Here is a 24,616-nt window from a genome sequence, read left to right on the forward strand (position 1 = left end):
GACATTTTTCGGCATATTTGGTAGATTTTTCATATATGAGCTTGAATCGGATCGTTTTTAAATTTCTAAATCAGTTAAAATCTTTCACATAAACTAATTGATTCAAATGAAATAGACACTTAAGTGTTTAAAAAGTGGTCAAAATCTTTCGTCAGATGAACCTGAAATTTGAGGCCAAAATCGGTCCTTACCGGACCTACTCCTTTAAGTTATATTTTGATAACAGATATAAGATTCCTGCACCTTACGAAGGTTATGTAATTTTCTTGACAAGTGTAAGATGATTTTGTGACTTGAATATCTGAGCATGTATTACATTGATGAATTTCTGGAAATTTTCATGGATAGGATGCATAGAATGTTATGATCAATGCACTATATTTTATGAATCAAAAAGGTAGTGATAAGCCTTGGAAGATTTAGATATCATGTCAGTAACATAGGTTTCTGATTGCATTACATGCAATCTTTACCCAAAAAATCAATTTTAGACACAGTGATGATTTGACAAATAATGATTTGAATGATTCGCCAAATAATGGTTGAAAGACAAAAACAAATAATTTTAAATAATTTTTAAAATGCTGCAAAAACTGCTGCTCACTTTTTGTAAGCACTCTAAACCAGCGCTTCCAAAAAATATTTGAGCCAGCCAGACATTTTATATCTAATCCCGATTTTAATCCCTTAAGACTAAGTCACAAAAGGCAATATTGGTAATCAGATAGCCATTCCAATGATTGACATTAGATTAATATAAATGATATTAAACTTTACTTTGATATGAATTTGATGTTCTAACATAAACTGTTAAATTGACACTGTGCATCATTTAAAGTTTGCACATGAGCGTGCTTATATCTGCCTTAGACTCTTGTTCAAAATAACATTGTCAAAACTTTACTTTAGTTTTTAAAATCACATTTTCCTTATACCCTTTACAAAATACCCATATTTATCCCAAATATCCGATAGTGATCTGCTTATTTGGTTCATGTCAAACGATAGCCTTCATTTTAACTCTAAATTATGTGAATTGCTATCATCATTTTACACATTCAGAAACTAAATATTTGCTTAACTGAAACTTATAAAACTTATTTATAGCCTTCACCAGTTCATTGTCACATTATACTTGAATTGTTTTTTCTTTTTCTTTTCTGGACAGTAAGAGTTATCCTTCGTTCCACATATACAATGTAGGCAACTGACTCTCCTCATAAAAAAATTGGTGTCTGTATTTTTATCTGTATTTTATTTTTCATTTACATGTTGTACTGTTAAATCAATCATCCTTAATCAGAACGATATATAGTTGTATGTGTGAGTGTATGCGAGTGGGAGAGAAAGGCTTTTTATTTTAACTTTATGTGATTACATGCTTGTTATGAGCCCTATGATTAGGAAATAAAATATCTTATCTTATCTTATACCGGATGTTGACAATGGTAAAACATGGACCAGAAACGGATACGTATAATCTGTGTACATTTACAAAGAACGACTAAACGAAGAAGCTTTTTCCACATTATTTCTTCAACAAAATACTTGAAATGAACGTTAGATACAAGTATCAATGATAATTTTAGCATTTTTGAAGAAATATAGGATGCATAATTAAATTTCCTACCTGCGCACATGCATGCGCATATGTGTTCTAGTTCATACAGTTCTAACAACTTTTCATTTAAAACCTTTGTAAATTTTTCATCAAATCATGTTTATTAACGTCTTTCTTATAATTTTAATCTTTGGGACTAAGTCAATGAGATACAAACCGCTGAAATGTAAGAAAATAACTTTGAATAGATTGATCAATTTATATGATGTCCGGTACTGAAAATAGTTTACCTGTCATCTGAACAGGTAGATTTCAGCTGTTCAACAACTAACTAGCCTTGATTAAAATTAGAAAGTATTGAAGTAGGGGATGCTTTGATAGTACTTTATCATCCTGTCACCTTTAAGACTGGAAATGTGTGGCTGTTAAAGGCAAAAAGTTGGGTCAAAAAGATTGTGAGTTATGTTAAAATGACTGTCTATTAAGAAAGCCTTGAAAACTAAAAAGTAAATGACCTTTTCATGCTTTGCCCAGCCGGAATTTTACCGGACATTATACAATTGTCCGGAATATTTGACTGTTTTGGAAGCCTTGCTCTAAACCCCATTTTCATTATGTTCAGTGATTACTATATTCTTACCATCTCCACTATTGATATCTCCCATTCCATTTAAGTTTATAACTCCTCCTTCTTCTGATTCAAACTCTGTAGCCTCCACAGTTAGTCTCCTTGTCGTTATCTCACATGAAGCTCCTATTAATAGTTTGTTCACAGCAAGGTTATACTGAACATCATCCTTCATTAAAAATTTACTTCCTTGTCGGAGGTACAAGTTAGAAAGCTGGAATGTTGATGGGGTGGTGTGAGATTTGCCAGTTTCATGAACATCAAGGGTTGACTTTATCATAGTCAGTTCCTGAAGTCCTCCTAACTTTCCATGGACCAAGTTGTTTGTTGCATACATTTTGACAGTAGATGGCAGTGTTAAAGTACCACCTACGTAGACTTTGGCGTGTGCTGGGAAATAAAGGGACACTTGTCTAATGGTTATCACCTGATGAGCACCAACATGTACAGTACCAATATTTGATGTTGCAGTCACAAAATCATCATCCCCATAGAAGCTCTGAGCGGTTAGAGAATGTATTTTAGAAGAGCTAGAACTAGGTTCCAAGGCTAAGTGAGCTCCTTTACGAAGATAGAGCTCATTGACTTCAAGTGTATTACTACTGTCAAATGTTATCCAAGTTCTACTCCCATCACTTCTAAAAATGGTGTCTGCATCCATATCATCAATCAATTCCTTTAAAAAATAGCATATTAATCAATTTTGCATACCAAGCTAGTATTATGTAAAAATAATATAGAGTAATCTTCAACTTTAGAACACAATGACACAAAAAGAGATCTATTATGTTTAACATATCATCATTAAATAATAGAAATGGTTAAATATCATATAAAATCTTATATATATTAAATTCAATATAATATTTTCACTGTAGTCCCTTCAAATAGATGGTTAGAAATCATTTAACAATTATTGCTTTGCCAGAACATCTTATCAGATATCTCTGTTACAATGACAAGGATCATGATCCAATTGTTGAATAAACCACACTCCTGTCTACTTTTTCTTGATGTTTTGTGAACTTGTTTGTCTTTATACATCTTTTTTTTTTGCCATGGCGTTGTCAGTTTTTCTCAACTGAAGATGTTATTTTAAAAAAACTCATTTATGTCTTTGATAGCACTACTTTTAAAATAAATAATCCAATAAAAATTTCTACAGAAGAAAGCAGCAAAATATTTTGGTTTCTATATAAAGCATTGGAAAGACATCTCTAGGTTCTTTTTGTGTTGTTGGGTTGAACCCTCATTTATGTATACCTAACCTCTCCTCCTAATAATCATATTCTGACTAGATAAATAATAAATCTTTACCTGTACAGTGTGAACTTCTTTGTTATCTATAATCAGTTTGGTTTTTGTACTGGAAGATTCATACACTGTGCCTGCTCCCCCATAACCTGATGAAGAGTGTCCACCATAGGCATTGAAATCACCTGTGTATTCTGAGGATGTGTAATACACAGCTAAACGACCTCCTGCTCCACCGCCAGCACTGCTGCTGCCTTTAATTGTAAATTTGTATGTGAATTGTACTTGTTAATATCCAAGTTAATAGACTACAGGGAAATTAGAGATAGCAAGGCAAAAGTGTCTCTCTTTTATTCTGGATGAGATTTTTTCTAACTTGTTTAAATGTTTAAGTAAAAGAATATTTTAAGCACACTATTAGGTAAACAATGAAATAAAAAGTAAAATCACAAAAATACTGAACTTAGAGGAAAATCAATTCGGAAAGTCCATAATCACATGGCAAAATCAAATAACAAAACGCATCAAAAATGAATGGACAAGAACTGTCATATTCCTGACTTGGTACAGGCATTTTCAAATGTAGAAAATGGTGGATAAAACCTGTTTTTTTAGCCCTAACCCTCTCACTTTGATGACAGTCTCATCAATTTCCGTTATATTTACTTTGATGCGTTTACTAAACAGACACAATAAATAAAATAGTCAGAATATGGGTATATCAGTCATCATCGTATAACAATTTTTAAAGGAACAATTTAACAGAACACAAAAACATTTATCTACAAACACATTCATTGATTTGTGTGTCTGACGTCAGAAAATTTTATACGTCACATAGATTTGTCGTTCAATGTGCATACAAACAATTTTAAAATTTACCTAGGCAATGTTAGCATACAGGGTTAAAAAATCAAAAGTATGTAAGAATAAATTTCAGAAATAGACTGAGATTTAAACTAGTCCAAAAGTTATATAAATAATTTATAAGAATCCACAAATAGTTAATTCCACTAGGCGATTGAATGATTTTAACGTTAGTGGTTCAATGTAAAGATACCATAGTAAAGGAATGTACTAGAATTTCTATATTGGTTGTCTCTCTATATTTATGTTAAAAACAGCAACATAAAATGTAATGTCAAGTTTAAAAAGATAGAATTTTGTATATTTCAACACTAAAAGATTGAAGCATTTACCTTGACCACCATTAACTAGAAGTTTTCCTTTTCCATACAGGGCATCAGTCTGTAGTCTAATACTGCCCCCACTGGCTCCTCCACTACCAGAGTTACCGTCCTCTCCATTACAACTAATTGTACCTGAATTTCAAAAAAGTTATATATCATTATAAATATAACCCATTAGAATAAAACACAAATAGTAGTCACTGGTACAAAAAGTATACTATTCGCATGAATGAAAAAACAAATTTAACGGAGGACAATACCTCATTTGCTCCTGATCATCAAGTGATTGGAATAAGTATGTGATAAAAACAAAAAATCTGAGCATTAAACTGGGGATAGTCAAAGTCTTGTAACCCCAACACAAGAGGTCAGGTCAAAATGACAGTATAGTATATTCAAATTCACATGGTGAAAAGACTGTCACAGAAAAGATGAAAGCTCTCTGGCAAAATATCTCAGAGGAGTTAAGTTCAGCATGTGTAATAGTGATGTTATATTCCTACAATTATCTCCTATAAATATTGTCAAATCAAACTGAAGGTATAGTATGGTTGAGAGAATATGATGACAAACAATTCTTCCAAGTATGAAAGATTTCTATCACATGAAGGCAGACAAAATCTATGAGAATATAACAAGCATATACCTACTCAGCTGTTCAAGTAAAAAAGATATGTCCAATGATAATTAATTCTGAAGTAATTGAATGAGGGAGCATAGTGAATTGTTGATAAAAGATTGCTTAATTCTGATAAATATATTTTAAGCATTTACTAACCATCAATACTAGTTGATACACTGGCAACAATGTTAATGATGCCACCTCCATAAACTTCCATCTCATTGTATTTGGCATTGCTACCAAAATGTCTTGGAGATTTGACATTGCCATAAAAATAGCCACCAGAGTCTGCAACAGTACCTTTACCACCCATGCCACCATGACCAGCACCTGCTTTATCATCTGCCACTCCAGTGCCACCTCCAAATGATGAGGCCTAAAATTATTTATTTTAAAAAGAGTAATCTGTGAGACATTAATTATTTATAGCTAAAATTGAAACTTAAATTCAATGAGCGAACTGTCGATTAAAGTAACTGATTTTGTGATGTTCAATTATTTAAAACTTTTCATAAAATCCGAGGCAAAATGAATCACATAGATTAGTTATAGTTGAATGTTTCAACATCTTCAATAACAACATAATTTCAAATGTAAATTAGTAGAAATTATAGAAAATTTGAATAGGCTGGCATCTTTTTTAATATATTTGTAAGTTCCACTTTACTATCAGCTACAAAATTTGTATAAAGGTACCTTATAATTAGCATGTATCTGTGCTGAATCATCAACAATAAGTTCGGACACCACTAGATCAAGGAAGTCTGATTGTATAATACCACCACTTTCTACATGTATCTTTGTACCAATAAGTTTCATTGCATCACCTCCACTATCTATCTCTAAGATACCACCTCCTTCAACTATGACCTCTGTAAAGGTTATCTCCTTAGTAACACCGGTTGAAGCATTTCCATATGGTCTAAAAAAGCAGAAAAGAATTGATTAGAACATTTTATATTTAGAGGCAAAAATATTTTTTTAATCAACGTTAAATTTTTCTGTTTCTATGTTTTTTGAGACCAAGAACTTGACAGCTATTATTCGCTGAGAAATATGTTGGAAGACTTGAATCATAAAACTTGTTCAACCATATCATCAATAACAGGAAAATGATAGATGGAAAATTCCCTTACCTAGCCAGGAATGGGACTGTTGGTTTCAAAAAACATTTATAGTATCTTTACCTTTTCTGTATTATGCATGTATCATGATAGGAATCCAACAGTTTGTCTCCAATTGATTTCTATTTGATTTTAAAGGTACTGTTGGAGTACAGCAATATTGATTATTTTCTTTTTCATCTTTTATGATTTTAATTTAAAAGCAACCAGTACAATACTGAAGTCTAAATTAGTTTTTAAAATACAATATTGCTGAAATAAAATGATTGAGTTTTTCTGCAATACAAAAGAAAATGCATCTCATCTTCAATTGTATTGCAGGACTGACATAACCACTTTTGTCTAGGAAATTTGAGGTGTCTCCCTTTTTCAATCAATAGTTTTAACATAAAGCATTAGACTTACTTGATAATAACATGCCCACCTGGGCCAATTCTGAGATTTTCTACTCCAGTCAGTATACCTTCCAACTCCACAGTGATATTATTAACAACAAAATTTCTGGCCGTCTGCATCTGTCCATCTGGGTATATAATTAGACCATACTGTAATTCTGGGCTGTCTTCTGGTAGATCTGCGGTCAGTTCCTGATGTGGACCAACATGGAATGTACCTGTCTTATCTCCAGAGGTTTTGTATATTGTTATGTATTGTGTATGCTTGTCAATGTTTCTTCTATGAACAGCTAGGTGTGCTTTGCCTTGGATTGTGATTTCCTTGAAGGAATGAGAACAGCCAACATTATGATCACAGTCTGAATGATCAAATACCCAAGTATGAAAGCTGTATTCCTTTCTTCCTATGTCTGACAATTCATTAAAATTAATATTTGGTTTGAGAGGTGAACATACATGATTGTTATCAACCAGGAGACTATTGGAATTATCAGATAAATCTTTAAACAAAACAGTCCCTGCTCCCCCACATTCATGTCCGCTTCCACCATAAGCATCTTTTGTTCCAGAGTAAGTGTAGTTAGTGTAATGGACTGCTATTCTTCCTCCTGCACCACCTCCCCCTAGACAAGTAGTACTTCCTGTAACATCTCCTCCTTTGACTGACAGTATTCCAGTACCTGTCATGTGACCTGTCGTTATAAAGATACTCCCTCCTGCTCCTCCTCCAGCACGTCCCCCAGAACCAGATTTACCATTACATAGAATTTCACCATCCAATAGTAAATCTTGAGCCACATCTAATACCACTACACCACCACCTCTACCTCCTGTGTAAGATCCATGTGGAGTACACTGTAGATCAGCTGATGTACTGGCCCCTCCCCCTTTCCCACCATTACCACCATATTCTTTAGGTGTGTACATAGAACCATAGCTTGGAGGGGGACCAACAAATGGCTGGAATTTTCCTTGACCACCAGCTGCACCATTTCCACCACCCGAGCCACCTGTTAAAAAAATGCATTAAATTACTGAGTGTTTGCAACAGTATTATCATTCTACTTCCAATAGACCTGTTTACCCACATAAAAAAAGGTTTATCCATTGCTTTTAAATGTCAATACTAGTAAACATGAATCTTCCAGCCTTTCATGTTTTGTCCTTCTTCATAATATATGCTAGGTATTGTCTCTTAAATACATCTACTACATACATCTTTACCCTACCCACATAGTTTATTTCTGAACTTACTCCTGTCTGGTTAATCTTGAGCATCCTGCTCTACAAGAAATGTTAGTGCTGGCCCCCTGGAATATTTATCTATCCCCTATAAGTACATAAGGTACTTTTCTTTAATTGTACTAACCTCCATCTGGTTTATCTTGAGCATCCTGCTCTACAAGATCAGTCGGTGCTTGACCACTGGAATCTATCACTCCAGCTACATCAATCTGTACTTGTTTGGCTGTTACTTCTAACCATGGAGCCTAAAATGTATCAATACAATATAGGAAATAGTATGCATTACATAACAAATAAAATATACCAAAAACTGAGAATACACATTCTTACTTCTTCTATTCAATAAAAAAACTCTACATTTATAAGTACCCATTTGTCAATTGTTGAAGACTATAACTGGCAATACTATAAGCATACGTACATCCATCTTTCAGGAAAAGAATGAACTGTAGAAATCTAATATGTGAACAGCACTGTACAAGAACTAAATTTCTGTAAATATACACACCTGTATTTTTCCTCCAGCATGTATTCTGAGTAAAGTGTTGAGTGTGAGACTTAGGGACAACTCATGTTCATTAACATATGTTGATGTTACTTTACCATCGGCTTTTATTTCCAGGGTATCAAATATAAATTGTCTGTCAGATTGTCCAATTGTATGGCTCTAAAAAAAATAAGACAAAGGAACATTAAAATGTTTCTATTTTGGTTTATTCAATGATTCAGCAATTTAACATCTATACAAGCTAGATTATATGACACAGACCTTTATAAAAAAAAATCACAAAAAAAACGACTGTGCAAGGGCTGTATAGCTAGTCAAGGTCGTTAAAAACTTCCATTAGTAAAAAAAGAATGATGTACTTTTAAAGAATAGACATTTCATTTCATTTCAAAAATATTGTTTTTCAAATACTACACAGGTGGTTTAATGACCTTTAGTATCATGAGTTATAGTATATCTAATATTTAGTATTCTTAAAGTATTATATCTTCTGACACAATATTCTCGCTCTCATCATAATTTTTTATCATTTTCAAATATAAAAAAAAAACAGACAATAACTTCACAAAAAATGATACTTCAATGATCTTCAACAACTTCCACTAATGTATCTTAAAACATACCTTTTCTCCAATAAGGAAATTCACACCTTGTCCAATAATAAGTTCATTAGCTCCAGTAAGGACTCCATCTATATAAATGGTTTTATATTCTAATCCAATCAGATATACAGCTGAAAAAAAGAAAAAAATTGTCTTAAATTTTGTCTTCCAATTAAAAATAATTCTGTGTTTAGAGGTATTATCAGTTTTTCAAAGGTTTTGAAACCACAAATTAACTGGAACAATAGACAGTTCATGTTTATTGCATATACCAAGAGAAAACATGAATTTAATGATAATCATATGCTATTTATTCAAAACACAATTCATACAAAAAATCCTACTCAAATAATTCTAATATGAAATTTATAACACATTTATCTATAAATGTTAATTCATATCAACATTTATATGGAAAAACAAATATTCAAAACAGGACAAAAATATTAGGATTACCAAAAGTTAGTTCAAATTACAGCATTGAGAAATTCCTTTTTAAGAGATATAGCTTTTAAAGATTTGAATGTTATATCCCAAAACGTGAAAGCAAGACTTTGATAACATATAATCTTCAAATTTCAATTTTGCAGATTTTCAATTTATGAAAGAGGCACAACTTAGTATAAACTGTTATCACAGAGATTTGTCTAGCCTTTCTGTAATTTTGATTATGCAAATGTTGAAATCAAAATAGCAATACCTTAAAATCTTACACAAGTTATGCAAACATTCAAAGTCAATGAACCATGACTGAGTTACATGGCTAAACAATCTCCATGTAAATGAGATGTGCCAATGCTAATACAACTGCATACCAAATACCATTGTTATGTTAAAAGTCGTTCCCAAATCTAAATACAAAAATTAACTTGTAAACTATGTTAAAGTTTCAAAGTCAATGTAGCATGAAGAGGGGGTGGGGCTATATAATTGCCATGGAAACAATACTGGCAAATTTGAATACCAAATATCATTGATTTAACATTAAATTAGCAGCTCCTCTTAAACTGATTTAATCACAAACTAATACATGTAAACTATGATAAGTTTCAAAGTCATTAGACTATGATTAAGGGTCGAGGCCAAATATTATCCATGGAAATGAGATGTGCCAATGCTTATACAACTGAATACCAATTAATATTGGCCTTGAACTGACCTAATAACAAACTAATACATAACTTACAAAAGATTTCAAAGTTAATAGACCATGACTAAGGGGGCGGAGCCAAATTATCTCCATGGAAATGAGATATGCCAATGCTTATACAACTGCATATTAAATATCATTGACCTACCACTTGTGGTTCCCCATAAACTGACCTAATCACAAATTAAATACATGATAACTTACAAAAAATTTCAAAGTCAATAGACCATGACTAAGGGGGCAAAGCCAAAATATCTTCATGGAAATGAGATATGCCAATGCTTATACAACTGCATACCAAATATCATTGACCTACCACTTGTGGTTCCCAATAAACTGACCTAATCACAAACTAATACATGTAAAATAAGCAAAAGTTTTGAAGCCAATAGACCATGACTGAGGGGACAGGACCAAATAATCTCCATGGAAATGAGATGTGCCAATGCTTATACAACTGCATACCAAATATGATTGACCTACCACTTGTGGTTCATTATAAACTAGACCTAATCACAAACTAATACATTGTTGAAGCCGTCGCCAACGCCGGAAACAACATACCTATGTCTCGCTTTTTGACTCTGTCAAGGCGAGACAAAAAGCTGTTATGTTAAAATAAACAATAATCTTGTAGATTATCTTACTTTTTAAAACATTATACCCTTAAATATTCCTCTTTATATACATCTAAATTACCTTGTGGCATATTGAACTCTGCACGCTCATATATCCTGAAAGATGATGGGAATGGAGTTTCATTGTCTAGAACAGTGATTGGTTGTTCTTTGGTCACATGTAGCATTCCAGTCTTGTCACCATGGAGATAGCCAATGGTAATATTAGGTGAGTTGGATGAGGTGTTGAGGAATACTAGATGAGCGGCAGAGTTGATGTGCACATGGTCAAATTTGATTGGATCTGTGGAATCATCAGCAGTAGTTACAATATAGGTCTTTCCTGTGTCTGTAGATTTATCAGTAACATAGGTTGACTTAGGTTTATAGTCTCTATTGTCTATATAAAGTGACGTCTCTGTCAGTCCTGTGTCTGAGTCAGGTGCCTTCACAAAGACTGTTCCAGATCCACCTTGTTCTGCATAACTCCTCCCACCATAGGTGTTGTATGTACCTCTATAAGTGTTAGTGGCATTGACAAATACAGCTACTCTACCCCCTCCACCTCCTCCTCCTACAGCCTGAATCAAAATTTATACAACTGTACAATGCAATTTACTGGTTTTTTTACGAAAAAAAGAACTGTATACTATTCTATCTACATACAACATTGTCAGAAAAAAATCTTCAATATTGCATCAGGAAAAATTTTGCTCTTTATTTTGTTTTTTTTGGTTTAAATAATCTTATTCAATAGAATATTCATTTTAAGAAGGAAATCTAACAAAACTGTACTGTATTTATTTTGTAGCATTACTTACTATAGTATGTACATTAGATTCTCCTTTACAATATCCTCTATAACAGTGTGATGAATCATAACCATATTCGCCCTGGCATCTATGGACATTATTAACATAACAGCAGTGCTTATTTGTTCCTTGGCAAGATGAGACACAGTTATATCCTACCCAGAAATACCTAGACTCACACTCCAGACATCGACGCTCTATGTCGTGTTTACTACAGTGGGCAACAACAGCCCCATCTCCTCCATTAGCTGATATTGTCCCAGTACCTGTTCAGTAAATAACAAATAATCATACATTGCTAGATAAATGCCAAATGTATCATATTTGAACACAACAGCTCAATAACATCCATTATCTAAAATAGTCCCTATAAACTTTGTTACATAAGGATGAAATGTGGTGAAAAAATAGACAAGTTTAAAAAATTTAATTGTATGATGCTTAAAGTTTCCATTCTTATGAAGGTTTTATATGGTTCATTAACACTTTTCAAGCCAAAATGAAATATATATGCAAAGAAGATAAACAAATTGTAAAATTTCAAAAAATTTTCAAAATTTTTATTCAATCATGCCATTCAAAAAATTACAGTCCTTTAACATTATGTTTAAAAAATACTGTGCTTCAGAGGGAAATTAGTCTTTCAAACAAAATACAATATTTCAACAGAGAAGTACATGTATATTTAACTAAACTATAACATACCAGTAAAGTGTTGAGTGTCCAGTATCACACTGCCACCAGATCCTCCTCCTGATGTAGGAGTTTCTGCTGTGTTACCATCTACCTTAATGTCACCATCTACCTCCATGTTATGGAAGGCTTTGAGGTAGACTATTCCACCTCCTTCCCCTTCACTGGAGGTACCAGTACCAATAGACCCTCCACTTCCATAGTCTGTAGGTCTCTGTACATTACTGTACGACTGACCTGTGGCAGTGTTACCATTTCCATGTCCTCCTAAGCCACCATGAGTGCCACCAGAACCACCATCAGAGCTTGCAATACCTGGCCCTGTTCCTTGTCCTGGACTCCATCCTCGTCCTGTGGCATCTATCAATCCTTCTGTGTCTATTGTCACGTTAACAGCTAAAAAAAAGATTTCACATGAGAGGAATTTTGATTTTGACTCTTAACTTGTGGTTCATATTATGATAATGTTTTATAAATTATATCACCCCCAGCTTAATACTGCTCAGGTGCCACAGCCTTTCTTTGCAGGACTTAACCTTTGATTAATCCAATATTTGCCTGAGCAAAGACTTTGATACTATGAAATAAAATAAAAAAACTTACAAAAACCTTTGTCAAGATGAACAAAATACCTCTAAACCAGGCCAGACTCTTGTAGACTCAGAATAATACATTGAAATAAAGGACAATAACAATTATAAAAAATTGCAGTATAACAGGCCACACTGTCTTAAACATTTGACTCCTGAGGGAAAAAAACCCACTATTACAAGCAAAGACTAACCACAACAAACAATACACTGTCTGTAATACTTCTTAGGGATGTAGTCAGGTTAGGTTTAAGAATTTTTGTCCAATGTTCAGACTCCTTGCGTTTTTTTCCTACAATACAGGGTATTCCTTTTTGCCCCATAACACCCATTTTTCTTTACATAGGAGACCTCAATAGCTTATAAATATGTCATAACCAAAATTTAATCAGAATCTAGATTTCTTTTCTGATGATTTGACTCATAATATCATTTTAAAATTCTAGATTTTTTTAATTTCACCTGAATACATCCTTTAACTACAAATGAAAATGATGGACACTCTGAAAATATCCAAAATAATCAATATTGAAATCTTTTCTACGAAACATACCTTCCAGGTTTAAGTTGTTGACCTTGAAAATTCCTCCTCCTCTAATATGAAGACTTCCATCTAACATGATATTCAGTTTGTTATTATTAGCAGCATCACCTTTGTACTCAAACAGACCCCCATCCAGTATGGTTATACTGTTCATTGAGAATGAGCTCTCCTCTGTTGTACTAGTGGAATTATGTTTGACAGGAGGATATACCGTGAAGGAACCATCCAAAGATATGTTCAGTGTTTCAACACCTTTCAACAGTCCACCATAAAGGGTTATTCTGCAGTCCTTCAGATATGTGTCAAATGGTAAGTTAACTGTTCCTTCCTGTAATTAAAAAAAAATAAATGTTTTGTGTAACTGTTATTAGCTGTTACATACATGAGATTGTACTCGTTGTCATTTTTACAGACAGCAATTGCTGAAATAATTCAAACTCTTTAAGATTAAATGTCTTGGCAAGGAATGTAACATCAGACATTTAGCACTCAAGGTGAGCCCTTTACTACAGGGACATTTGTAAAAAGAAAGTTATATGAATATTATATTGTTTTTATATGCTTTAGTTATTAAACCTAAGTGGCAGCATATCTCTTTAATGTAAATACAATCTTCAGTCCTGAAAGGGTTCAATCAAGTTAAGTTCTAATAAAAAAAGACTTTAAAATATACATTGTGTCACATCATATTACTTTGGTTAACTCCATATCTTGTTATTCTAATTCTTAAACAATTATCTAACTTTACCTCATATAAAGTAACATCAAATGATAAAACTGCTGTAGAATTAAAGTCAATATTGAGCCACATGTTTTCCTCTACATGTACACCAGCAGTGTGGTCACCAGCCACAGTGGTCAGTGTTAACTTTCTGGCTCCATCAGTCCTGTATCCATCATTGTCTGTAGCCATCAGTCCAACCTCAGCATAGGTTCCCAGATCTAACGTGTCTAACTCATGTTCTTCCACCTTGTCATCTGGGATAGTTATCTTTGTCATACGGTTCTGTATAGTAAGAATGAGAAACAGGGTATATATAATATTACTAAAATTACCTTACTTATTTGGTAATATATACTGGTAGATAAAATGTCAAAATAGATGCTTTAGAAAAATACTTGCATAGCTCATCTGGAATTCATCTCAATCATTAAAATGATCACACTTTATTCCATTTAAGTCTATATGACCTCCTCAAGTTCAGTAAGGATTGACTATTTTCACAGAACTTTCCAACACTATTAAAATAACTTCTAAAGCTTTAAATTTACCAATGCCATTTCCTATTTTCCTTATGTAATGTACACATATTTCATTTCAGAAGTAAATTATACAACCATCTTTGATATTTTCAATCTCTAAGTACAATAACAGAAAAAAAAAAATTTCACACAAACTTACCCCATTTCCTTTCTGGTTATATATCTGTAGTTTAGTTGCTGAAGGTGATGTGCCAATATTCCTGAGGTATACTGTCCCAGCAGCTCCAATCTCCCCAGAGCTAGCTGTACCACCAAGTGACAATAATTCCCCAATGTAGTGATTTTTAGTATATATAATAGACATTCTACCTCCCCCACCGCCATTGTAGCCTGCTCCTCCAGTCACCTGTAGTTATTAAATAAAATATTTGTGAAGGAACATAAAATACAACAATAAAATATTCTGGGTTTATCTTTATTGACATGTCACTGTAAAATATGAACTTCTGTTATTTTCTGTTGTTGCAGCAGTTGAAAAATAAATACCCTTTAGAACTGTTTTATTTGAAGTAAGAAGGATTTATATGTAGAAATTCTGATAAATATTTCAAAATTCCATTTTATTGATATATATTTTTTTTGTTAAATCAATCAAAATCCTTTTCAATACTCAAAAAACTTCACCTAATTTTCCCATCTTTGAAAGTTTTGACATGTGGTCTTTCCTTATTTCTATGAACTACAATTGGACCATAGTTTTTTTTTTTTAATTCAAGAATTATCTCCATGGATGATGTCTCATTAGAAAGTTGGTCAAAAAATCATCAGAACTCTTGAATCTCATGCAAAAAATATTTCTTGACCCCTTACAGTTAAATTTTAATGTAACATTTATATAAAATACATTGTCAGGAAATCATTCAATAACATTTTAACATATATTATTGTATGAATCAGTTTATACAAAAAAAATGTTTGAAATATGTATGGTTTTGCTTTTAAAAGTTTTGTATGTAGACAATTGCTTATTAATTATCTTCTCTTTACAATACCATACCTCAATAGAACCAGTGCCATCAAACAATTGTGTAGTGACCAGGATACTACCCCCTGATCCACCACCCCGTGTACTTGACCCTGCCTGTCCATTAGAACTTAGTGTTCCATCCACTTTGGCTTCTGTTGTCAGATTGAGATAGATAATTCCACCACCACAACCACCTAAATTAAACAGAAACATTCATTCTGAAATCTTCATACAAATATCTTAAACTGCATGAAATTTTATCTTAAATGGATTTGGCTAGTGTTTTCTTATTAATTATCTCCCCTTGTAATATAAACTTTGGCACTCTGAAACTTATTGATCTTAGTGTTTCTGATGTGGTTAAGCCTATCAACTTTTAATTTGATTTCTAAATTTCCACAGACACAAAAATAAAGTTGATAGATTAACCACATTAGAAACTCTTAGATAAAAAAGTGTCAAAGTATATATTGCAAGGGGAGATAATAAAATTATAGTTCTTTTTTTTAAGGTTCTACCAAAGGTCTAAAATATTTGAAAACGATATCAGACAATTATTTTATGATTCTTTTTTCGATTTCGGTTTCTATATTGGTCCAAATGTATTAGATATTGTTTGCTTTCCAAACTATTGGTTCAGTGAGTTGTCCCGATGAAAGTCAATCCACAAATTGATTAAAATGTAAATTAATCCTTATGCTTGATAAACCTTATGACTTTATATTTCTCAAACAACAGGAAACCTTCAGCCTTCATAGTAAAATTATTTCATGATATTTATGACTAATAATTTTTTTTAGTTAGCAACGATTGTCCTATATGTATTGTAATGCATGGCTTAGACATACCTGTGATTAAACTCCCTTGTAATACTGTGGATTCTTTATTTCGTGGATACCAATTTTTTGGTGGATTGAAGAAAAAATTGTGTTTTTATGTGGATACTTAATTTCTTTGTTTTGCCAAAATTTCATTATAAGCCTATTGGAAATTTATTTTTCATTGAACATGTAAATTCGTGGTTTGAATTTACCCACAAAATCCGTGAAAATTGGTATCTTAAAACTTAAAAAAATAAGTAAATATAATAGATTTTATGTTTACCTGAGTGACCACCACTGCTTCCAAACAGAGCAGGACGATTAAATGATCCATAAGCATAGGGAGCAGATCTGTCAGAGTTACCTGCCCCTCCTTCACCACCATAGCTAGCACCTGTACCATAGGTATATGTGGATGTATAGTTAGTTCCTTGTCCTGCGCCTAAAATATACAAAAGTTAAATTTAATATCATAAAGCTTTTATTAATGGAAGTTATCAAGTGAAATATTTTGTGAGAAAACAGACCCACAATCACTGATGAAATATATAGTTCAAATAGCTGAAATCTTTCCTAACCTATACAAGGACATCAATATTCACATTCAGTATGCCTCTATCACAAAATACATCCTAATCTGACAAAGCTTTAATTTTGATATTGGAAGTGTATGTCTTGTACTTCATCAAAGTATCTTTTATTACATCACCTTACTTAATCCATGACATCAATAGTTATAAAATTTGTACTAAACTCCACCCTAGTATCATAAAAATCTGCCCTTACTTCACCTGTGACATCAATAATTACAGATTATGTACTAACAGTGGCTGATCCAGGGGGCGTAATGGGCATATGCCCCAATTTTGTCATTTTTTTTCACAATTCATATGATTTTTTTTTATCTAAAATTGTCCATTAATTTGATCCACTTATGCCATCAATAGTTATATTATGTACAAACCTCCATCACAGTATCCATTATTATCTGCCCTTACTTCACCCATGACATCAATAGTTATATTATGTACAAACCTCCATCACAGTATCCATTATTATCTGCCCTTACTTCACCCATGACATCAATAGTTATATTATGTACAAACCTCCATCACAGTATCCATTATTATCTGCCCTTACTTCACCCATGACATCAATAGTTATATTATGTACAAACCTCCATCACAGTATCCATTATTATCTGCCCTTACTTCACCCATGACATCAATAGTTATATTATGTACAAACCTCCATCACAGTATCCATTATTATCTGCCCTTACTTCACCCATGACATCTATTGTGACTGTGTGTGCATTTATCTGAAGGTTTTTAGCATTAAGTAATCCACCAGGATAAACCCTGAGCTCCTCTCCAGTCATGATATGCTTTTCCAAATTATTGTCCATGTACATGTAGCCCCGATTACGGATGTTAAATGCTTTAAATATGATTTCATCAACTCTCTTGTTAGATGTGTCCCACATTTCATTAATTCTCAGTATACCTAAAGTATAAAAAAGATATAGAATAATAAGCCTTTCATATCTCTTCCTTGTTGTAAAATTTGACAATCAGTCGTAGGGAAATTATCACAAATCAGGCAGTTGGTGTTTGAGAGACTTGAAAAAATACCAACACTTTACAAGTAAACCCTGTCAAGATGCAAACCAGAAATTACGTCATTTGGTCCAAATAGCACCTGAGATTGATTGGTAATTGCTTTACACCACATCAGCACAAAAAAGCTATTTTGCGGCAATAGTACTGTTAAAATGTGTGACAAAATATAAAAGTGCATACAACATATATTAAAAATTCAAAGTATCGGAAAACAGGAAGTAAGTGTCAGTATAAAAGTATTCCCATTTCACTGTCACACTGACCAAAAATAAAGTCATCCTATTCAGTAGTACATAAAAAAGGGCTATGAAACTAATTCTTTCTGTCTCTTGTTTGTAAAATTGACAATAATTTTCTTAATTAACAGTATTATAAGTTATGTTAAGCACTTAATGTAAGACCTGATAAAATTGATAAGAGAATGATAAAGTTTACCTTCATCAACAACAGTTAGGTTTTCTACATTTTTCATTACTCCTTCTATCATGACATCGACTCCTGCCACTCTCAGTTCACCTTGTAGAGTTACCTCCCCTCCATGATAAACAGACAAATCATTGGGGAGTTTTCCAGTACCTATATATAAGGATTGGTTGTATCCTATGTGGACGTGACCTGTCCTGTCTCCATCAATAGCCTCAATAAGTAGATCTATCCTAGACTTTGTGTCTGATGGTTTCACTACAGCAAGCTGGGCCTGACGATAGATCTGAAGTTCTTCCAGGACAATTTGTGTGTCACTCTTGGTCTCTATAACAAAGTCAGGATACTTCACTGGAATGATCCAAGCCACACCACCACCTTGTGTGAAGTTGTTGTACACTTCTGTCAGGTTTCTTAATGGGTTTTTAGGACCTCTGCCATGGTTGTCCACAAAGAGAGTCCTGTTGGAGACAAATTTGGTAATGTCCTGGTTTTCTATTGGTAGTTTGTGAACATATATAGTACCAGGTCCACCATTTTCTCCTCCACTACCACCTGTCCCACCAACTGACTTAAATGTGCCTATGGATTGATTAAAAATATAATGAATAGACGAAATGAAGGGCAGATGTATAAAAGAATTTCAAAAGGTATACATTTTTATAAAGAAAAATTTAACAGTATTAATTCAGACAGAAACCAACTTAACACAAATATAAAATTCTTTCTAAAGTCCATCCATATCTCTCTTTAGATTAAAAAATCAAAAATAGATAAATGATTATCACACATTGAATCGATAAAAAAAAATCAATATTTTTGCATGAACTCCCTGAGGGGTTCATGCTTATATATTGGTGAGTTTTGAATGTGTCTATGGGCCACTCGATATCTCTCGGCCGGAAGTAAGAATAAAATTCTCGGAACGTCTCTAACGTTTTTGGTCATATATACAGGTTTAACATGTTGTTATCTACGTCTATGATATGGTCCCTTGATGGCCCTTGACGACGCAATTATATTTGTTTTAAAACGACCTCTGTGTACTGTATGTATCTGGTTCAATTATAACATGGCATTGTCTGTTGTCTCGATAACATGTAAACTAATCATGTTTGAAGATTTAACCACGGGATACTGTGTATTTCATCATACTAGACTTACGGGAGATAACATGCTGGTTAAAATATTAATATTAGATTGGAAAACAGAAAGATAAATAATATTAGATCGGAAAACAGAAAGATAATATTCTTATCAAAAGTATTTAATTCAATCGGAAACAAACAAATATATACAAAATAAATACTGTATTTATGTTTCTGGAGAAACTAACAATGATTGCAATCAGAATATTTTCAGAGTTGCAATTAAAGTATTTTATATGACAAGACACTCTGTTTTAGTATTTTTTGATATTTCATTTGTAAAGGAAACATAAAAATTAAATCAAAATAAATTCTTGCTTGCTACAAAAAAAATGTGTATAAACAATAATCATTATATTTCTACATTAATTATTTCATACCATTTTAGTTTTTATGTTTTATGAGTAATTATTATTTATTTTTTTGTATTGTAATATATCCATAAAACGGAAAGTAAGATCAATTTATTAAATATTTTAATTTTAAACGGTCGTGAATACAAATACTTGTGTGTTTTCAATTCATAAAGCATGATTTTAAATCCTTGCAGCTCACAACAACCGTACAAATAATTTACAATAATGACAACAAAATTTAATTACAACCCCAATGTTGATTATTTTATACTGTTAGTATGGATTTAGAAGTCTTTTTATAGTAATATATTCACATAGTGGAATGTTAGAATTTAAAAATAGATTCATTCGATAAATAAAAAGTCCATCCGTAAATACTTGACGTTTGTGTTTATTGATATTATATATATTCAAAAGAATTTGAAAAAATTACTAATAGGAACGTTATAGTTTATTATAAAATTTTAATTCAATTTTTGTTTGTTTGTTTTAATAATTTAACCTTATAGCATCTAAACTTTATTTGTACTATGGTACAGTTTTGAAAATTGTATTAACTGTGTTGACCAACTATCTACACGCCTTGATTCATTCACATTATAGATCACATTTCAAAAGCACACTATCGGTTTGCGTTCTCAAAAATTCCGGATAAAATGTCAATGTATCCGGAGTCAAAACATTTAATGTCAGCAGTTTGACATTCGATTTCAACTATTTTTTTTATTTTTTTTATTTGTTTTTCAGTAGTCAGGCTTTTACAATCCCTTTACATCACCACCTGACTATGGTGTTAAGGAGTTTAATATATACAACAAAAAATTGACTACATTTTTTTTCTTCTACTGTGAATATATATTATTTGAATATTAACATTATAATAAAAAGGGGAAAAGAAAACACACACACATACTCACACACATTCTCGCAATTGCATTAACAAAACATATATTTCAACTTGTGTATTGCAAAGAAAAATGTTATCCTTGTAAAGATCTGCTCTTTATAAATTAAGTTTCAACTATTAGATTAAGATATGTGATGGCGCAAATGCATATTCTTTTCCTGGGTATCATATAGATTAAGATATGTGATGACGCAAATGCGTATTCTTTTCCTGGGTATCAGTGAGATGCTTTCTATTTACTATTTCGTGCGCTAAAATACTACTTGCATGCAAAACTATTAAATTCAGTCGTGGAAGCTTATTTTCGTTTTTGTTATCTAAATTCAGGACACGGCAGAAAGAGCTTTACATGTGACTTACAAGCATGGTCATCATTACTAACGGTATTCTGACCTCGAGTTGTTTCTCTTTTGTTTCTTTTTTGAGACACTGTCCTATTATAAACTTTTGGCCTTTTCAAAAAGCTGAGGATTGTCTACCCAAGGAATAGATTCCTTAACTTTGTAATGTATTTAGCCTTTTAAATTTTTTCATTCGAGCGTTACTGATGCTTTTTTTGTAGACTTAACTCGTGTCTGGCGTTTTTTTTATATCTACATACTTTTTTTACATAAATTGGTTATTTTGAAAGTGTGTACAGGTATTCATAAACTTCTGAATTAAGAAATTCTTTGGCAAAACTAAGTTTCTCTGTATAATGTTTGAATTGATTTAAGTAAACTCAGGAAATCCTTAAAATTTGATATTTTTCATGAGACCAAAATAAGTCTCTTCATAAGAGGTCCCAATCAATTGCATGCCACAGGTTTAACCGCATACAACATCTATACCATGAGTAAAGACAGCTTCAAATACGAGTTGAGAATATAAAGGCATGCATTCATTTAGGAAACAAAATATAAAAATGGTATAGATAAAATAAATGCATCCAGAATTCCAGATTATAAAGCAAACTGAGTGCATAAATTTATATTGCGATAGGTTTGTGCAATTTGCATAAGTCATCCGGTTACTAGAAATTAGGATTTGCCAATGGGTTATAATAATCGGAAAAAATAAGTACATTCCCAAGTAATATATAAAATAGTCGAGCTTTAAAATAACTATTCAAATAGAAGCTGTAAATATATACTTTAAACTGGCTTCTTCTATTCACAGTCAATTTTTCAATTCAAAAGTAAACACAAATTCAGCAACAATCTTTTGGTGACCCGGTAGTCAGCGGTCTTAGGTTCATGTATTGCTTTTCTTTTTTTAAAGAAAGCAACTTGTTTTTAATTTGCCAATGCAATAGAGCTGATGCTTCTCTGTTCTAGCATTTAATATTTTAGAATTCATTTACCGCACTAATTGAAATGTTACTTACCAACAAAGAAATCATAAACATAGTAGAGAGCCACACGACCGCCTCCTCCTCCTCCGCCATTAACCTGACTACCATCATAGCCATTTCCTCCAGAAGAATCAATGGTTCCATCTCCATCTATAGTCCATGTGTAGATGAAGATACTGCCTCCACTTCCACCACCAGCTCGGTAGGACGTCCAGTTACCTCCCTTGGCAGTAAGGAACCCATCCATAGTTAAAGTATGGTTTACTTTAAGTTCAAGTCTACCACCACCCCTACCACCTATGTGAGGGAACATGGAATGTCCACCATCCTTTCCAAAGGTTGTTGGTTGTAGATATGACCCATGACCTGCACCAACTGTATTCTGACCTTGACCTTGACCTCCATTACCTCCATGGCCACCACCTGAACTTCCAGCTGAGCTGGAGGACCCTTTACCAATTCCTGGAAATTATAATCTTGTTTATATTAAACACATATAAGCATTTAATAATCACTTTTTCTTTATAATAATTTTACTTGACTATATATGTAATTATTCATAAATTTCAAGACTCTCTGTAAACTATTCATACAATTCTTTTAAGATCTTCATAAATGTTTTTAGAGCTACCCTTCACATTAAATAGTGCTCATATCTTAACATAATGGAACATCTTTAAAAGTAGTACAAATGATTTTAAAGACAGGTTATAATGAGTTTTTATACCAGTACTCAGATACTTTGTTTCCAAATATTCCATAAATATATGACATAATAAATAAACACATAATATAAAATTTCCTGGAAATTAAAAATTTGATAAAACAACATATCAAACCAGTATGCCTAGTACAATACTACTTTACTATATAAATATGTACTATATCACAATGATGTCATCAACACCAACCTATTTCTCTTTCAAACTCTGGTACCCCCTCATCTACTGTCAGCTCACCATACGGTTCTATTGTAATGTTGGTGTAGGTTAATTTCAGATCATTGGAGAATAGCTAGAAGATAATAAAACCATTTTAATTCCATTAATCATACATAACAAAACCTTAGAAGTATTAATTCCAATATTTCTTTAAACAAAAATGTGTCCAAAGTACACAGATGCCCCACTCACACTATCATTTTCCATGTTCAATGGACTGTGAAATTGGGTAAAAAATCTAATTTTACTTTAAAATTCGGAAGATCATATCATAGGGAACATGTGTATTAAGTTTCAAGTTGATTGGACTTCAACTTCATCAAAAACTACCTTGACCAAAAACTTTAACCTGAAACTCCCACTTTTATTTTCTATGTTCAGTGGACCGTGAAATTGGGGTCAAAAGTCTAATTTGGCTTTAAAAATAAAAAGGTCATATCATAAGCAACAAGTGTACTAAGTTTCAAGTTGATTGGACTTCAGCCTCATCAAAAACTACCTTGACCAAAAACTTTAACCTGAAGCGGGACAGACGGACGCACGGATGGACGGACGAACAGACGAACAAACAGAAGGATGCACAGACCAGAAAACATAATGCCCCTCTACTATCGTAGGTGGGGCATAAAAAATAATCATCTAAAATTTTAATTCTAAGACAGCCAAAATAAAAAGTCATTTCAAAGTTTCTTTATCATAGGTGTCAACTTCGAAAACCTGGTTCAATGTTCTTGCATTTAAAACAAAAAACTGTAATCCTCAATTCTAAAACCTTTAATACTCAAGAACTTTTGGGTATTTTCTTACCTTTAATAGTTTAGTGTTTTTATATGCAATCACCAAGAAGGCATCAGCATTTTATCAGTACCCTGCAGAAAGTTTTAATACATAAGAACTCTTATATGCTTAATCATCATGAACAAATGAAACTAGAGGCTCTCAAGAGCCTGTGTCACTCACCTGTTACTGTAGTTACTGATGTCGCCATCTTGGTTGGTAGGCGGGGTCATTAGACACTTGTTTTAAATAGATACCCTAGTAATGATTGTGGCCAAGTTTGGTTTAATTTGGCCCAGTTTTAGAAAAGAAGATTTTTGTACAAGTTACAAAAATGACGAAAAGTTGTTAAAAATTGACTATAAAGGGCAATAACTCCTTATGGGGTTCTCTGACAATTTTGGTCATGTTGACTTATTTGTAGATCTTACTTTGCTGAATATTATTGCTGTTTACAGTTTATCTCTATCTATAATGGTATTCAAGATAATAACCAAAAACTGCAAAATTTCCTTTAAATTAC

The 24,616-nt window shown here is 32.6% G+C and overlaps 1 protein-coding gene across 1 annotated transcript in view; it reads right to left on the reverse strand.

The window, feature by feature from the left end:
- LOC139515761 (uncharacterized) overlaps window positions 1-24,616 on the reverse strand; it is a gene marked incomplete in the record, with an annotated part of 192,747 nt that overhangs the window by 69,943 nt on the left and 98,188 nt on the right. The window contains 21 exon segments of the mRNA XM_071305446.1: window positions 2,202-2,865; window positions 3,507-3,697; window positions 4,643-4,765; window positions 5,412-5,631; window positions 5,952-6,177; window positions 6,785-7,784; window positions 8,144-8,264; window positions 8,528-8,686; window positions 9,151-9,260; window positions 10,979-11,477; window positions 11,718-11,974; window positions 12,414-12,797; window positions 13,545-13,863; window positions 14,284-14,541; window positions 14,938-15,144; window positions 15,796-15,959; window positions 16,870-17,028; window positions 17,835-18,092; window positions 18,644-19,213; window positions 22,409-22,837; window positions 23,287-23,389. Coding sequence (XP_071161547.1) covers window positions 2,202-2,865; window positions 3,507-3,697; window positions 4,643-4,765; window positions 5,412-5,631; window positions 5,952-6,177; window positions 6,785-7,784; window positions 8,144-8,264; window positions 8,528-8,686; window positions 9,151-9,260; window positions 10,979-11,477; window positions 11,718-11,974; window positions 12,414-12,797; window positions 13,545-13,863; window positions 14,284-14,541; window positions 14,938-15,144; window positions 15,796-15,959; window positions 16,870-17,028; window positions 17,835-18,092; window positions 18,644-19,213; window positions 22,409-22,837; window positions 23,287-23,389 — 6,421 coding nt within the window.

This window comes from Mytilus edulis, chromosome 1 (genome assembly GCF_963676685.1).
Source record: "Mytilus edulis chromosome 1, xbMytEdul2.2, whole genome shotgun sequence".
In the NCBI taxonomy this organism is placed as follows: domain Eukaryota; kingdom Metazoa; phylum Mollusca; class Bivalvia; order Mytilida; family Mytilidae; genus Mytilus; species Mytilus edulis.